General features: G+C 53.5%; 1 protein-coding gene across 4 annotated transcripts in view; it reads right to left on the reverse strand.

The window, feature by feature from the left end:
* Positions 1 to 371: 371 nt before the first annotated feature.
* Positions 372 to 17,336, reverse strand: part of LOC133340218 (adenylate cyclase type 2-like) — a 56,449-nt gene continuing 39,484 nt past the window's right edge. For all 4 annotated transcript variants that reach the window (XM_061548247.1, XM_061548253.1, XM_061548254.1 and 1 more), the window contains exons 9-26: positions 16,624 to 16,782; positions 16,035 to 16,167; positions 14,376 to 14,537; positions 13,879 to 13,922; positions 12,497 to 12,574; positions 11,676 to 11,745; positions 11,171 to 11,268; positions 10,395 to 10,479; positions 9,696 to 9,815; positions 9,109 to 9,177; positions 7,501 to 7,754; positions 6,868 to 6,955; positions 5,271 to 5,429; positions 4,606 to 4,752; positions 3,195 to 3,302; positions 1,654 to 1,783; positions 916 to 1,040; positions 372 to 724 (exon numbers count right to left, since the gene is read on the reverse strand). In XM_061548247.1, coding sequence (XP_061404231.1) covers positions 530 to 724; positions 916 to 1,040; positions 1,654 to 1,783; positions 3,195 to 3,302; positions 4,606 to 4,752; positions 5,271 to 5,429; positions 6,868 to 6,955; positions 7,501 to 7,754; positions 9,109 to 9,177; positions 9,696 to 9,815; positions 10,395 to 10,479; positions 11,171 to 11,268; positions 11,676 to 11,745; positions 12,497 to 12,574; positions 13,879 to 13,922; positions 14,376 to 14,537; positions 16,035 to 16,167; positions 16,624 to 16,782 — 2,224 coding nt within the window. In that variant the 3' untranslated portion in view covers positions 372 to 529. The remainder of the gene's footprint in view (positions 725 to 915; positions 1,041 to 1,653; positions 1,784 to 3,194; positions 3,303 to 4,605; positions 4,753 to 5,270; positions 5,430 to 6,867; positions 6,956 to 7,500; positions 7,755 to 9,108; positions 9,178 to 9,695; positions 9,816 to 10,394; positions 10,480 to 11,170; positions 11,269 to 11,675; positions 11,746 to 12,496; positions 12,575 to 13,878; positions 13,923 to 14,375; positions 14,538 to 16,034; positions 16,168 to 16,623; positions 16,783 to 17,336) is intronic.

A 17,336-nucleotide genomic window follows, 5' to 3' on the forward strand; every position in this document is an offset into this window, starting at 1 on the left:
GTGGAAATTGCACATTCCAATGACAGGAGGTGAGGCAGAGTATATATGTATAAAAAGCTACAGTGGCTGTTTCAAACGCAGTGCATAATTGCGCACTTTTGGCAGAGTCTCGGTTAAAAAACGCAGACGTAACAATAACAATTATCTCAACAGTAATAATGATAACGACGATAAGGACATACAGTAACAGTTTAAATAATGTGTAAACAGTGTCGCGTGCGTCACGTACGATTCACGGGCCCAGATGAACATCTACGAAACTTCCACATCCTAAGCACCACAACTCCTCTCTCTTCTGCCCACCAGCCCGCCCGCCCACCCACCGACCGGCCTGCCCGCCCGCCCACCCACCCGCCCGCCCACCCGCCCGCTCATCCGTCCGTCCGTCCCTTGCCGGACTCCACACATTGCAGTAACGCACGTATGCACGGGACGGGCAGAGTTCATCATGCAAGTGACAAAGGGCTCCTTCAAATTATCCGATTCTGGGATCCGGGCCAACCGAGGCACCTCCGTGGACATTGTCCGCTCAGGGTGCTCCATTGCCATTGAAGCCGACGAGGTTGCGGGGGGCCGCCGAGCCGGGCAGCGACCCCGGGGCTCGCGAAGTGTCCACGCTCACGTAGAACGTCTCCAGGCGACCTTTGCCCTTCACGTTGATGCTGCCGCGGCTTTCGCAGGAGTAGCCGAGCGACACGAGCACCTGGGCCGTCTCGCCCGTCACCTGGACGAAGAAGAGGGGCAAGAAAGAGCGCACGGGATGGGAGCAGGGATGGGAGCAGGGATGAAGTTCTGCTTGGGTTGGTGACCCCACAAAAATAATATTTTCGCACCAGACACACTATGTCCAGTATTCCTCTCTCGCTGTTGGCCATGTCACATAGACACCGGACTGTGCCACGCCATCCCTGGTACCTGGATGCGGTCCACGGTGCCCGTGCTCTCCATGCGGCTTGCCACGTTCACCGTGTTCCCCCAGATGTCGTACTGCGGCTTCTCAGCACCGATCACCCCCGCGATCACCGGCCCGTGGTTCAATCCTGGGTCGTGGGGGGGGGGGGGTTTTGAGTATAGGTCAGAGGTTAGATTGAGCCAGACAGTGGTGGGTGGTGTCGATTTAAAGACTGATTGACCAGTGTAACCACGAGGGGTGCTACCATTCATCGAGGTGAATTACATTTCACCTGGTTTATGGACTATATAAGGGGCTTCTTATGACAATATAAAAAATCTGAGCTTTCTCTACGAAAAAACTTTACTCATGATGTAAGTAAAGTTTGCAGGATTCTGGCTGGGAGTAATCACAGCAGTGGAGGTGGCCAACAGGCGGCCGTGGGCTCATGTGCTTCCAACTGAGCAGCTTGCGGTGCAGTTTGGCAAATCTGGCACACCATGGCCGACTGTTTTTCGAATAACTTAACGGGATCTTTGACACCCGCTGGGTGTAGCAGTTCATGGTCACTGCCGTAACAATGGGCTCAGCCTGGTTACCAAAGACTGCACACGCAACCATCACATTACATTAGGATTTCCACTAAATTTGGTTAAGTTCCAGCTCTGAAAAGGTTTAATATTCGTGCGACTGCCATGAAATGAGCATGTGGTGCATTGGGCAACGTGGGCACCGGGCTGCCTCTCAGTGCCACCACGTACCGACACGCAGCTTGAAGCTGTTGAACGAGTGGCGGTTGTTCTGCTCCAGCGCGCTCATCATGGCCAGCACAAACTCCAGCGCGAGCCCCACGTGCGCATTGCCTCGCTCCTCCTCTTCCCGCACATTCATCTGGGGGCGGGGGGAAGGGAGGGAGGGGAGAAAATGTGATCACGGCACGTGGCATCCCTTGTAGATGTATGTACGTTCAACTTATTTTACTCTGCATGTAGCCAACCGTGCTAATTGGAGGGGTGAGGTGGGTGGCAAGAAGGGAAGATACAAACGCCACAAGTGAAGAGGGGTTCGGGTGAAATGCCAGAGGTGGGGCGAAGACAGGGTGATAGTTGTGGCTACAGCCGGTGTCTAATTAGCTCTCTACCCAAGGATAGGGGTAGGGCTATCATCTGGTTTGATTTCGGTCACAGACAGGGGCTTGGCTTGGTGTTAGCGTCTGGTTGAGTTCAGTGGTTAGGGTTTTGGCTCAGGTTATGGCCAGGCTTGTGATTTGCCAGAATGGCGAGGGTTAGGGCAGCTGTTACTAACGTCTTGCGAGGGTTAGTCCATAACAGATCGGCAGTGGCCCTGCTTATTTATGCGCTATGAAGAAGGGCAATTGGCAAAAACATGGCCTATAATAAATCTTTTTCCATTCAAGGCCACAGCATTATTGACAAATGTGTTGAGATTGTGTTGTTGTTGTTGTTAATTGTGCTCGTGCACCACAGCCAATGTACTAGCAGCAGCGGTGGCAGCATCACCAAATAATGTGTTCAATTTAGTTAGGGTTAGGGCTATGTGTAGACCCTCACAGGGCACTGATTGGGCTCGCAAGTCACAGCGGTAGGGGTGTATTGTATGCTGAACTTCTTTCGCACCGTACGTAGCCAACCGCGCTAATTGTAGGTGCGGGGGAAGGACAAACTAAACACAAAAAGCAGTTTTAAAGAAGGGAGTTTTCAATCTAGATGATAGCTCTAATGGCTTCCTAACATCGGAAGGAAGAGTGTTCCAGACGGCCGCAGAAGCGCATCTGAAAGCGCGCGATGCAGTGACCATCTTTGTTTGATGGCCAGCCAAAAGCTGTTGCTGCTGCGAGGATGACCGGAGTTGTCACGATGGTTTATGCTCCTGGATGAGATCAGCAAGGGGTGGAGGCGGGCTGTGATTAGCCAGGGGTGCTGGAACACGATAAAATCGGACACCCGACAAAATCACCAGAGATTTGGCCATATATGGATGGAGGCGTGGTGTTGCCCGAAGGGGCCTGTCTTTGCCCATATATGGTCTTGTGGATCGTGAACCGAGGTTAATCGTATAAATTCTTGCTCAGTCGATCCGGCAAGCCAGCCCAAAGTCGATCGTAATTTGCAGGTCAATCGCCGAGTCAATTCATTGCCGATCGTCCCATGGATCGAGAAATCCCATTGGTTAGTTTGGCGTCATCTGGCACGCCCCATTTTTGTGATTGGCAAATATCTGCACGATCGGGTGACTCCCGTCGCAGCCCGTTTTTATTGCGTCACAGCGGCGCCGCGCGTACCTGCGCGTGGTCGTGTCCGGCCGTCAGGTTGAGCCCCACGGCCGCCATGTACGTGCTGCCGATCGTCTTGATCTTCTCCACGCCGCTGAACTTGAGCTTTGACAGCAGCTGCGCGGAACGACGACAAAAAAACCACGGGACAGAGACGGAGGTCGCGGAGCGGGAGTCACCGCAAAGCCCGCGGGTTTCAGGGTCTCGCGTCTTAAGTTGCCAATTTAACGTGAAATCAGTGATGTTGTTCAGAAGATGATGTTCAGACAAGCCGGGAGATGGAGCGATGGGATCGGCGTGTGTCGGCGCTGAGCGGATTGTTGCATCGCAGGATCGCAAAGAGGGGTTGCGACGGCTTGAGGAGCAATTCATCTAGATGACAATGATTACGATGATGACGATGGTTAAGATTAAAACGCTGACCATGAGGATTATGATTGGGACAAGATGATAAGTAATTATGGCAATAATCACAAATACGACAATGACGATGATTATTCACAAGTGAATTTTGGGTGAGGTCATCGTAATCATCTGTCCAAATCTGTGTCATCGAGGCCCTCCACCACCCGACACAGCCATATTATCATTGCTTCAGCCCACCAGTACGTTTAAGAACAATCCTCACAATGACATTTAGCATTCAGATACGGGACATTTGAAATTGCGTAAAACATCATCAGGACAAGATCCAGGAAGTCAGGATAACCACATCACCTGACCCAACTTCCTAAAATAGGGGTCATGACCCCAAAGGAACCAACCAATCAGAATGAACTAGATTTCAACCATTACAAAGTAACTTACTCTCATTTGACTCTAATCTATCTGGGTCAATTAATAACATAGAATGTATTATTCACTAATACTGCTTATGAACACATAAGCCTGAAGCAGGATAGTGCGATTATTTGGCCAGATCATGCCATGACCTAAACAAAAAAAATCCATTATGAGTCATAAAAAATCAACACATTCGTGAACATTAGTTATTTATTGTACTGTGAGGGAGGGCCATTGTCTGAAACGTCACCGATTACATATTATTTTCTTTGAAGCCTACACATTGCTATTTACGAATTTGTTGAGTTTTTATTTATTTATTAAGTGCGTTTCTGTACCACTACCAACACAGCAGCATTAATAACCAGCTAATTTTGTTTGGTGTGCCAGGCTAGGTGCACTTTGAGGCCACGTGTGTGGAAGGCTCGCTTTGGAGGAGGTCACGGAACAGGCCCAGGCGTTGAGGCGGCCTACGGCATTAAGGCGACGATTCGTGACCACGACTATGACTTTGTGCCGAGTTAATCGTCATCGCCCTGCCCATACAGAGCCCCCGTTTCTTCTGCTCCTCCCTCCCACTCCTGCTCGTTGTCGTCGTCATCGTCGTCGTCATCGTCGTCGCCGCCGCCGTGGTCACCTCGTCGAAGTCGGCGATGATCTCGTTGAGGAGGCGCAGGCACTCGAGGCCGGCCTTGTTGGCGTCGGTCTCGTTGTAGAACTCCTTGAAGTCGGGGATGGAGGCGAAGAGGACGCACACGGCCTCGTGCGCTTGGTTGTAGAGGTACTGCGGGTGGGGAGCGAACCCACACGCCGGAGCCGCCGGGGCAATGGAGAGAGGAGAGAGAGCGAGGGATCATCTACCGCACGATACTATCATACAACGACAACACCGCGATCCCAGTGGGCATAAGTAGTGAAGTTTCTCTGTGCGAGTCTATAGGTCTCTATATTAGTTCATGTGCCTCTATGGGTCTCTATGTGAGTTTTCTATGCGAGTTGACGGGGTTATATCCGAGTCTACGGGTCTCCGTGTGAGCCTATAGATCTCTAGTGAGCACGTGAGTCAATAAAACACGTCGTCGATGTATGTAGCATCTAAACGCAAGCGCATCTCCACACGGCATGTTTTACTGCATAGAGAGAAAGAGGCATTCAATCATGGGCTGAGGGTATAAGCAAGGCCTACAGTGGCAGGGAGCCGACACCACAGGTGGCAGGGAGGAAGGAAGTTGTTACGGGAGCAACAGATGAGAACGGGCGGTGGAGAGGTGGGGGCAGGTGAGAGGAGGGGGGCTAGCCCACCTCGTTGGGCATCTTCATCTTGAGGAAGATGTTGGCGACGTGAGCGGGGAGCACGTTCTGCAGCAGCACTCGGTTCACGTTCCCGATCATCTCCAGCTCCTCCCTCTCCTTCTCGAACTTCGTCCTCCACAGGAAGTCCAGGCGGCAGTAGTAGTTGTTCTGTGGCAACGGCAGCAGTGAGACTCATCCCGATGCGCGATAGTGTGTGTTTGTGCATGCATGTCTGTGTGTGCGCATGTCTATGTGTGCGCGTGTCTCTATGTGTGTGTTTCTCTTCGTAGGGGAGCGGTAGTGTAGCGGTTAGCGCGCTGCGCTATGAACCTGGCGACCCGGGTTCGATTCCCGCTCACGGCTAACACCAGTGACGATTATCTGAACCGGTCCTGGGCATCCCCTAGGTCGACTCAGCCTTAAATGAGTACCTGGTGCGGTGAGTAAACATCGCCACTAGGGAGACAAAGGCGGTCGGGCGTGGTGCTGGCCACCCACCCCCTCGTGTACCGTTCCGGCCTTCATAGGTGCTCGCTAACAGCACTTGCCCCTACAGTCTGTTCAGGCTATACGGGGGATCTTTGTGTTTCTCTTCGTGTGTGTCTGTGTGTGTCTCTCTTCATAGGTGCTCGCTAACAGTCTCTTAACGCTATACGAGGGGGGGGGGGTGGTCTATGGGTGTCTCTATGTGGGTGTGTCTGCCTATGATCCATCCTGGGTTAACCAGGTTGGATTGTGTGAGGAGCTCATAAATAAATCTTGATTTGTTAATAAATCCTTGAAAGATCTGGACACATTCCCATCAGTGAGCTCCTCGAGTGGGCAAGGCTGCATTGGCTGGGTCATGTAGCCTGCATACACAGCCACCACATGCCCAAGAAGCTTCTGTTTGGCCAGATATAGGGGGCTGAATGGGCACAGCAGGTTGTGGAGCTGAGTGGACTTGCTGAAGACTTGTACCAGCTGGTGTCAAGATCGGCTTCTATGGAGGAGGCTTGTGAAGGACTGCTACTGGGCAGTTGAACGCAGTCGCCCTCCAACAACGGCGAAGGGCAGAGGAGTGACGCTCACAACAATGAGCAGAACGCAGGGTGACGAAAATGCAGCAAGTTGACACAATAGGGGGCACAGGTGGTACATCTGCCAGTTCGTGAGTCAACCCACAGCACCTGGGTCTGTCCCGTGACCTTTCAGTGACCCTTCGACACTTCACGTGTTCCTCGGACTGCACCTGGCCTGGCACAAGTGCCGACGGTGATGTCACCGCTACTTTGTGGCGAATGGCGGTTGTTGTTGTTGTGTCTGTATATGTGTTTGTGTATCCATAGGCTGCTCGCTAACAGAACTTGCCCTAATAGTCTGTTCAGGCTATACGGGGATCTTTGTCTCTGTGTGTATCTTTGTGTATCTCTCTCCGCTGATCTGTGTGTGTGCAGCTATATTGGTTACTTACACGAGTGCCCGGCATGGTTCGTAAACACAAGACGAGGTGAAAAGACACAGACGGTCCAGCGTATATGACTGGTCACACCACCCACCCTCTCATGAGCTGCAGTGGCCTTCATAGGTGCTTGCCAATTAAACAGATGACGCCCAGCACACACACCTGTCTGGCGAGGAAGACGAGGGTGACGAGGAAGACAAAGATAGCCACCACGCCCATGATCTTTATGTCCTTGAGCACGGAGATGCCCCTGCAGAGCCACACGCGAACGGCGTCACCCCTCCTCGTACGCACAGCCTCACGCACACAGCGTCACCCCTCGTATGCACAGCCACACGCGTGCAGCGTGGTTACGACCGTTGTCAGTGACGAGTGACATCTGAACTGGTTCTGGGCGCTCCTCCCCCTTCACCAACACACACGGACCAGCGCGGTGAAGTATGGTCAAACAGCCACCATGGCCGAAACAGCGTGAAGAGGCCTCCGTCGAGCAATGGATCGGCAAAGGGCCGAAAAGTAATTCCAAAACGACCAATTATTAAAATGTTGATTGTTGTCGGTGTCAAAGACTACGCTTTGAACCCGGTCACCTGGGTTCTATTCCCGGCCATGGCTAAACACCAAGCGGTGACCGACATCCCAACCGATCCTGGGCCTCCCCTCGGCAGACTCGGGCCTCAAAACGGGTGTGCGGCGCGGGCGAGGGCGCGTGAACGTCGTCGGCGCCGTGGGCGATCAACTCAATTTCCATCCTCGCACTCAAAACAACCGGCGGACGGGCGACCTGTGACGTACTTCGGGTAGAGCGACGCCGTGGCGTTCCCTGCCGCCGCCGCGGAGCACCAGGCCGCACCGGTGCTGTTGGCGGCCGTGGCGCCATCGGCGTACAGCGAGCAGGTGAAGGCGTCGAGCTGGAGCGCGTGTGTGCGCAGCAGGATCGCCACATACGCCGCCACGGCGGCCGCCAACAGCAGGAGCTTGAGCTCCTGGTTGACGCGCATGAAGACGCAGACGCTCACCAGGCCCAGCAGGCAGCAGTAGACCGCGTACTGCGGGGCGGGGACGGAGGGGGTGGCGGCAGGGAAAGGCGGAAGTGAGGGAGCGAGTGGGAGAAGTAGCGGGCGGGCGGGCGGCGAGATGTTAACTAACTTGCCTAATATACAGGACGTCGTGGATTCGATCCCGACCCTGACATCTGTATACATGTGTAGTGGCATAGCGCTGGCTGCTGGCGAAATAGGGGAACTGCGGTGTACGGCAGTCCTGAAGTCAGTAGGCCACGATAGACACGAGAGGGGGACATCTAAAGGGCAAAGGTCACAGAAGGGGCCTATCGTGAAGCCTCGGGAACCCGCTAGGAGGTTCCAGAAAGGGGGTGTGGCCAGGGGGCGTGGCCAGGAGGCGTGGCCAGGGCTGAGCGAGGCCGCACTGGGGGTCTAAGAGGGGCCCCTGTGGGGGACCTCGTGGCTGTTGCTGGAAGTGGGATGATCCCTGTCGTACTGGTCAAGTCCATCATCGTCATCATCTCATCATCGTCACCATCTCCTTGTCGTCGTCTCCGTCTTCACCATCCCGGGGCGCCGCTAGTCAGACAGCCCACCAAGTGTTCTAACTAAGCAGTGCCGCCGACAATAGACGGTCCTAATAATAATAGTGTGCACCCACGTAGGGTGTTGTGTGTTATCCTGATGGTGCTTGCTAAATAAAGAAGTGCCTCCAAGTCTTACTGTCTCCGAGTTGAGTCACTACAAGCGTGTTTAGAGTTTGCATGTTCTCCCTGTGGTCATGTGGATTTTTCTACGGGTCCTCCAGTTTTCCCTCCACATGTACAAAACATGGCGTTTCTACGTGGAATTTGTAGGTTCTCACTCCTCGCTGCTCTGCATAGGTTTCCTCCGGCTTCTCCGTTTTCCTCTTCCCATAAATGAAAGGAAAACCACGCAATGTAAACGGTATCGGCCAAACATCCCAATGCTGGAAATGATGCTGCAAGTTACGCGATTGGGGTTGCACACAGCAGCAATGTCGCCCCCTACGGCGATAATCTGGCAGGACCCTCCTGAAATAAAGTCTTGAGACTCGGTGAGACTTTCCTGGATCAACAAACATCGCAATTATAATAATAATCAACATAAACACAAGTAGACACGTGATAATGGTCAAAATATTAGCGATGGGGGCATGAAGCTTAATTAACGATCGTCTTGAGCATGGACACTTAATGTTGCAGTGTTGTTAATGATCATAGTGGTGGTACATACACTCAGTATTGAGTGTGAGTGTGTTTGTACGCATGCATGTATGATTGTGTGTATGAATGTGTGTGAGTGCGTGAGTCTGTGAGTGCGGACATGTGTTGAGTGTGTGAGCGAGTACGTGAGTGTGCGGTGTGACGAGACGTACGGGCAGGTATCCGCACTCGGCGGTGATGCTGGACCCTGGGGCGCACACAGAATCCTGGGGCAGCAGCAGCTACAACGACAACATCAACAACATCAACAACATCAACAACATCAACAACCACAAGCAGGTGACCGCACTAGACTGTCACCTGGGTTTAGATCTGGCCTATGGACAGGGAACATCTTTGCACGTGGTGTTTGAACTGGTCTTACACCTTCTAGACGTTGACTCAGCCTTAAATGAATGTCATGCATGTGTGGGAGTGTATGCATCTGTGAGGAGTGTGAAGAGTGTGGGGAGCGGTGGTGCAGCGGTTAGGGCACTGCACTACAAACATCGGTGACGAATATCTGAACTGGTCTTGGGCCTCCCCCCAGGTCGACTCAGCCTCAAATGAGTACTTTGTGCGGTGTGTAGTAAACATCGCAACCGGGGAGACAAAGGCAGTCAGGCATGGTGCTGGCCACCCACCGCCTCGTGTGCAGTGCCGGCCTTCATAGGTGCTCGCTAACAGCACTTGCCCCAACAGTCTGTTGAGGCTACACGGGGGGGGGGGGGATCTTTGTCTTTGGGGTGCCCGGCCTCACCATGTTGAGCACGGCCATGACGAGGACGGTGCCGGTGGCGAGGACGGTGAGGACGAGGCGCAGCCAGAGGCCCCACGACGACAACGAGGTGACGTCCCGTGCCCACGCCGCGTCACGGCCCTGCCCCCGCACGGCAACCCACGCCGCGTTAGGGCCTCGGCAGTGGCGGGTTGAGTCATCAATCGTTACTGAATTCTTGAGCCAACTGGCCAATTAGCACGGTTGGTTACGTGCGGTGTGAAAGAAGTTCAACATGCATACATACAAGGGCCATTGCCTTAAACGTTGCATATATATTGCTCATTTTAAGGCGATACACGGAGTGTTGTTTTTATTGACAAATGCGTTGGGTTTTTCTTGTGCACCACTGCCAATGCAGCAGCAACAGCGTCACCAGATAATAATGATAATAATGACCGATAACTATTTGTGAATGACGTCACGTAATCTTTACCATCCACAACAAAGGAGGCGGAGCGTACTATTACTATGGTCATTGCACCGAAACATATATCTTCATCTCTTAGGGCCACGCAGCGGTATTGCCAAACGTGTCGAGTTTGTTTGTTACATCACTCGCTCGGTGAGCTGATCGGTTGAGTGGACGGCCAATTGCCCGGTGTAAAGTTCAAGCGATCGCCCACCCGATCAGTCGGTGGGGGAGGGGGGGGTGGTGTGCGGGGGGGAGTCGTAGGTCACCATCAGCTTCCCCGCGATGGCCGTGGCGAGGACGAGGAGGATGATGAAGGCGGAGACGCCCCACGAGATCCCGAACGGCACCGTCCTGGCCCCGCCAAGACACGAGGACAAACATCGAGTTAGGGCCACTTCCCGATGGACCGGGGCGTCGATAGCTACTGGTACTCATCTCCCGTTTACAGCACCTGCGCAGAGCCGGTGATGGATATTCCATATTACTATGGCCGGTGGGGGGGGGGGGGGAGTATCTCTCCAAAGGACAACCCACATGCTGACTTCCCCACAGAGTGGAGCTCAAAACAAAGACCACCAACCCCCTCCTCCCCGCGGCGTAAACACTGAGCATGCGCAGCGGGGACCACTGAAGCGACAAGCAGACAGAAGTAAACAAAAACATAACTGAGGTTTTGTCTGGGGACAGGGAAGAGGGGGATGGGGAGAGAGAAGGAGAATAACAGATGACAATGAGAGCTGGGGAGCAGAGAGGAATTGACGAGGCAGAAAGTGGAAGAAGACGTCAACCGTGAGGCCACGTCATGAGATCATGTGACCACGCCATGAGGTCACGTGACAACGGCACGAGGCCACATCACCACACCACGAGTTCACATGACTCAGCCATAAGGTCACATGACCACGACGATCAGGACTTCGTTTACATGAAGCTGCTGCTGGAGTCAAATGAAACAATAATTCATAATTTCAGCAGTGGATGTCAGCACGAGGAGGGGGGATGGGGTGCGGAGAGGCTGGGTGGTATGTGCAGTGGCACCGACCTGGGAAACAGCAGCATCTGCACGGCGAAGACGCTGCCAAACACCAGGGTGGCGCAACCGATGTAGAACGGGAAATGTGGCAGGGCCGTGTTCCGGTACTACCAAGATAAAAAGACAGATACCCCGAATAGCCTTAACCAGACTGCCGGGGCAAAAGCTGTTAACGAGCACCTATGAAGGCCGGAATGGGACACCAGGGGGTGGGTGGCCAGCACCACACCCGGCTGCATTTGTCTCCCTAGTGCTGATGTTTACCTAGGCAAGGCCCAGGACCGTTTCAGATTATTGTCACTGGCATTGGCAGTGAGCGGGAATCAAACGCGGGTCACCGGGTTCGTAACGCAGTGCGCTAACCACTGCACCACTGTTCCCCACAAACACACACACATACAGAAACACACACATACATACAGCCACATACAGAGACACACAGAAACACAGCTGCACACGCAAGACAAAGATCCCCTGAATATACCATAAATAGACTGTTGGGGCAAGTACGCACCTTCTTCTCCAGATCCGCTTCATCAAACCACAGCGAGACGCGGTTAATTTCCTCCGTTTGTGTGCAATGCCTGCACAACATCGTCAAAATCATCAACACAATGTCGTTACCGCCATCTTTATCGTCATCATCACCATCACAACATCGGCACCAACATCATCATCGTCGTCACCATTATCATCGTCAACATCATCACAACATCGTCACCACCATTATTATCATCATCAACAGTTGATACAATTAGTGTCAAAATGTTCGCGTCATTGTGTGTTGGTGTGTATGTGCGTCGACTCAGCCTAAAATGAGTAACTGGTGCGGTGTGTGAACATCGCCACTAGGGAGACAAAGGCAGCTTGGAATGGTGTTGGTAACCAACCCCCTTGTGTGCTGTACCAGCTTCCATAGGTCCTCACTAACAACTCTTGCCCCAACGGTCTGTTAAGCCTATATGGGGGATATTTGTCTTTGTGTAAATGTTTGTGTAGTAGAGGAGAGTGGTAGTGCTGTGGTTGGCGCACTGCGCTACAAAACCGGCAACCCGAGTTCAATTGCCACTCGTGGACAACACCAGCTATGATTTAGCTGAACTAGGCTTGAGCCTACCCCTACGTTGACTCGGCCTCAAGTGATGTGTAAACATTGCCACGGGAGAGACAAAGTCAGCTGGGAACGGTGCTGCCAACCAACCCCCTCGTCTGCTGTGCCAGGCTTCATAGGTTCTTCCTAACAGCACTTCCCCAACAGTCCTGGAAGGCTATATGGGGAATCTTTGTCTTTGTATACTTGTCGCTGTGCATGTAGTTCCGGTCGGGGGCTCGCACCACTGTGAGTTGATAGCCGCAATTTCTTGGGTCATTTTCTGCCGAACTCTGTCCTCAACCATCTTCTGTGACTTTGCCCTGCGCAGACAAGCACACACACACACACGTGTACACAAAACAAAGATCCCCCGTATAGCCTTAACAGACTGTTGGGGCAAGTGCTGTTAGTGAGCAGCACCTATCAAGGCCGGCACGGCACACGAGGGGGTGGGTGGCCAGCAGCACCACGCCCCCACCACCTTTGTCTCCCTAGTGGCGATGTTTACACACCGCAGCAGGTACTCATTTGTGGCCGAATCGACCTAGGGGAGTCCCAAAACCGGTTCAGATAATTGTCAGTGGTGTTGGCCGTGAGCGGGAATCGAATCCGGGTTGCTGGGTTCGTAGCGCAGCGCACTACAACGACACACGCAATTTGGTGACGTCACCACAGAGCGTGTGGCAGGCTAGGTGCACTGTGAGGCTGTCACATGAAGTGTCGAAGGCTCTCGCTGCTGGATGGAAAATGATCGAAATCAGAAACAATAGTAAAAGGGACGGTAAGAATCTGATAAAATAATAATAATAACAACCTGACCTTAACTACAATTGTGGCTTCGATTGGTGACAATTCAAGCAATCACTGGTGGGGTGAATCATAAAAAAACACTTCGTACCCATTACATGCCTATCTATGTATATAAAAGGGAAATTTGTGAATATGTGTGTCTGTTCAAAACGTTTAGCATAGTTTCCAACATGCAACAAACTTGAAGTTTGGCATGTGGGTAGCTTCCAGACTGTACACAATGCAAAAAGTATATAAAAAAACTTTTGTATTTTAGATTTTGGGGGGGGGGGGGGGGAGGGGGGCACAATAATGGATATATTTTGCACGGCAAATGAGTGGTGACGTCACATCTGTGATGTCACCTGCATGCGGCAGCGTCACGCAGTGTGCCTGCCGACGTCACGCATTCCCCCCCCCCCCAACCTCCGCATAGGCCGTGTATTCATCCAAGACAAGAATCCAAGTCCCGGGCAAAGCCGGGTAGTAAAGCTAGTATTAAAATATAAACACTAATTAATTGGCTGAAAACATCTGGTTGGCAGCGTTGGAACTTCGCCACGTGGCAGCTGCTGCCTCCCCGCTCGTCTGTGGTTCCTCCTCGTGCCTCACTCTGAATCGTCCCCCCCCCCCCCTCTCTGTCGTCCCCTCTCTCGCGCTCTCCGAGTCGTCCTCTCCGTCTCTCTACGAGAGCAAGCACTACGCGGCGGCGTGTAACAAGGTGAACACTATCATTACCTAGAAATAATAATTATCATCAATAAAAAGAATTGATCTCTCCCAGCCGGGGAGGGGGCTGTGTGGGCATGTGAGAGAGGAGGGGTCGTGACCGCACCTGTGGAGCTTCTTGTTGCCGTTGGCTGGCGTGAGCGGAATCCCCTGGATAGACGGAGGGGGGCGGGGGGGGCACCAGGGGAGGGAGAGGGGGGGGAGGAGAGAGACCCGGAGAAGTTGTTTCAGCGACTGACCTCGCGGCTCTACGTAGGTCTACGGGTCTCCAGATTGAATACTTTTAGCTTGTTGTCCTTACTCCACACCTCCCATTAGCATGGTTGGCTACGTACAGTGCGAAAGAAGTTCAACATAAATACGTACATACGAGTCCATGGGCCTTTGCATAATGGACCGAGTCGATCGACGTCAAAAAATGGGCTGCCCATGCACACACGTGTACACAAGAGCATGAGCTGCCCGGCCCTATGTGTCTGTGGGTCTCTCTGTAATACTGGGTGGTCATTATCTGACCCCTGACCGACCCCTAGCCAACCCATGGTCAATCTTGGCTGACCCCAGGCTGACCCCTGCCTAAACCCTGGCCGACCCCTGGCTGACCTTGTCTTTGCTCTCCGGGACGATGCTCTCGCGGTGCCCGAGCAGGGTGAAGGGTTTGGCTGCGCCCCACGTGCCCAGGTAGTTGGTGACGCGCACCGACGTGCGCCCACGGGAGCTCGCGTCCTCCACAAAGCTGACGCGGCGCTCGCCCACCCGCTGAGCCTGGGGGGGTGGCGGGTGGAGTGGAGTGGGGGGGGGAGAGGACAGGGTCGGGGGAGGGGCAGGGTGAGGGAGTGGTAAGGGAGGGGGGTGCGCTTTGGTCGAGTGGTGGTGCCGACGCATCGAGGGGCGGAAAGAAAAGTTACCTTTGGAAGGGAAGCCTCGCCCTGCTTCCCCCTGCCCCCCCTGTCCCCCCTAACCCCTGCCTTTGAATTTACAAACTCCTCCTGAGACGGCAGCAGGGATATAGACATGAGATTGAAGTGTAGTGGAAGATACGAGAGAAATGTAAACCGGAAATAGAGATGCAGTGAGATGAATGGTGAGAGATACAGGCAAGGTCGGTAATGGGAGAGATGAATTGGCTCTCACGTTAATTGGCTTAATTCATGTGCTGATTGGTATTTTCATTTGAGCTGATGTTTCATGAATCCCAGGACCCCTTGAGCTGTCTTGGTGCCTGGCACTGCCACCGGCTGTGGTCACCATCATCACCGTCGTCATCAGCAGCTGTTGTAGCAGCAATAAAATTCTATACAGTAAAAGGTTAAGTTTCAGGCAATGGCTCTTCTTCACAGCGCACAGAGGGACTGAGAGATCTTTCTGAGTCTCTCTGTGTGTGCTGTAAAGAAGAGCCATTGCCTGAAACGTTCCGTATGAAATGTTTTTCTTTTCAAGGCCGCACGGAGTGGTTATTATTGACGAACGTGTTGACTTTATTGTTGTTGCGCTTGTGCCCGGCTGCCAACGCAGCAGCAGCCGCAGAGCCGCGAATATAAATTAGCCACACGATTAAGCGCGACCACGCGAACGGGCATTTTCCGAGTTTAGTGTCGACATTTGGATCGTGACGCAGGCTTTGGAAAGTTCGCCCTTAAACGCCGCCGCCCTGTTGTCGGCGGCAGCGGCGGTGGCTCCGCCCCGGGGGCTTGGCGACCGCCGAGAGCCGCGCGTTCACCGTGCCGCCAAAATGTCGGTGCGCGCCCCTCGTCAGCACACGCACAGGCGCAGCACCACACCAAGAAAAATCGCATAGCGACGACCCCTCTGCTGCCGCACCCGAAGGCCTCACCCTGGCTCCACTGTTCTAGAAGGTGGCGGGCTGCTTGGAAAGGCCGCCTGCCAACCAGCACTTGATGACGATTTACCCCCACCACCGTGATTCGATTCAAGAACGGATGGATCTTGGCTCGTTTACAGCCAGATTGAGTCAGCGGATCACAATGATGCGTGCACATTTAAAAGTAAATCAACTTCATTGAAATCCATTTGCCAATGCATTGCCGGATGAAGGCCTCCCCACACCAATTTCGTAATGGGGGTTGTCAGAGAACACTTCGTGCTGGTGAGTGCAGGTTGGACCGGTTCAGACACCACTAGCCACTGATGTTAGCCGTAGCGAGTGATTGTTTGTCTCGGCAAAAAATGACGTTGCCAATGACGCGTGTTCGAGCCAAGCGACCACCGTGACAAACCGCGTGGGCGGTCGTGACCGCTGACCTTGGGGTCGATGATGAAGTAGGTGCTGATGCCGTGTTCGCGGAGGTACGCGTTGCGCTCCCCCCCATTGCCCGGCTCCACGAGGAACGCGTCTCCCAGAAATCCCAGCGTCGCCTCCGTGATGTGAACTCGACTGTGGCGGGGTGCGGGACATGGCGGGCCGAGGGGGGGGGTACAAGCCACAGATGGCAGATGAGACATCGTCGGTTTTGGGAAGTTACAAAGTCGGAGTATTTAAATATATTTTCTGTTGTATTTCATTTTAAACAGATGGGGTTTTTTATGCAATACATTCACAGCCTGTTTTGTTACTGTCTGTATTCGTTGTGCCGTTAACTGTGCCTTATCTCGCTATCGAAATCAGCTCAAGGCTCCCGTAAACCACGTGACTTCTGTGTGACCACCCCCCACTGAACACCTCCCCTCTCCCCGCCCGCTGTGAGAATAGACGCCGCTCCTCCGTGCAGCTTGAAAGCCCTGATGCAGCCTCCTCCTCCCTCTCCTCATCTCTGCCGACCCCTCTGTGGACGTGGTCACAACTGCGGTGAAGGCGGGGCGGTGTGGGGCGGTGCGGGGCGGTGCGGGCTACCCGGGCAGTCCTCCGGCCTCCATGTAGTTGGCGAGCGTGACGTCGTGTGACCACACGTCGTACTGCCACTTGCGGAGGCCGATGACGCCGCACAGCACGTTGCCCGAGTGGACGCCCACGCGCATGTTGATGTCCACGCCCGTGTTGTCGCGCACCTGCCTGTGCACGCACCTCTGATTAGTGCGGTTGGCTACGTACGGTGCGAAAGAAGTTCAACATACACACATACGTGCGCCACAAAGACAAAAGAATCCCCCCCAGCGTGTACACTTGAACAGACATCGCAGTGATTTAAGGCTGAATATCCCCTTGAGGAGGCCCAGAACCGATTTGGTTGTTCGTCACAAGCGGTGACTGGCGGTAAGTGAGAATCAAACTCGGGGCCGCCGGGTGGGTTCGAAGCTCGGTGCGCTAACCGCTGAACCACTACACCAAAGAAAACAAAGACAAAGCCCCCCCCCCTTATAACCTAAACAGATTTTCGGGGCAAGTGCTGTTAGCGAGTAGCTCTTCCGGAGGCCGACTCGGCGCACACGAGGGGGTGGGTGGCCAAGCACAACGCCCGACCGTACTTTGTCTCCCCCGTTGCCGGTGTTTTATACACACTCCACCAGGTACTCGTTTTAAGGCTGAGGCTACCAAGAGGAGGACCGGAACCGGTTCAAATATGGGCCACTGTTATTGATCGTGAACGCGAATCGAACTCGAAGTTG

This window comes from Lethenteron reissneri, chromosome 9 (assembly GCF_015708825.2).
Source record: "Lethenteron reissneri isolate LAM-NWPU_2019-01 chromosome 9, ASM1570882v1, whole genome shotgun sequence".
Classification (NCBI taxonomy): Eukaryota; Metazoa; Chordata; class Hyperoartia; order Petromyzontiformes; family Petromyzontidae; genus Lethenteron; species Lethenteron reissneri.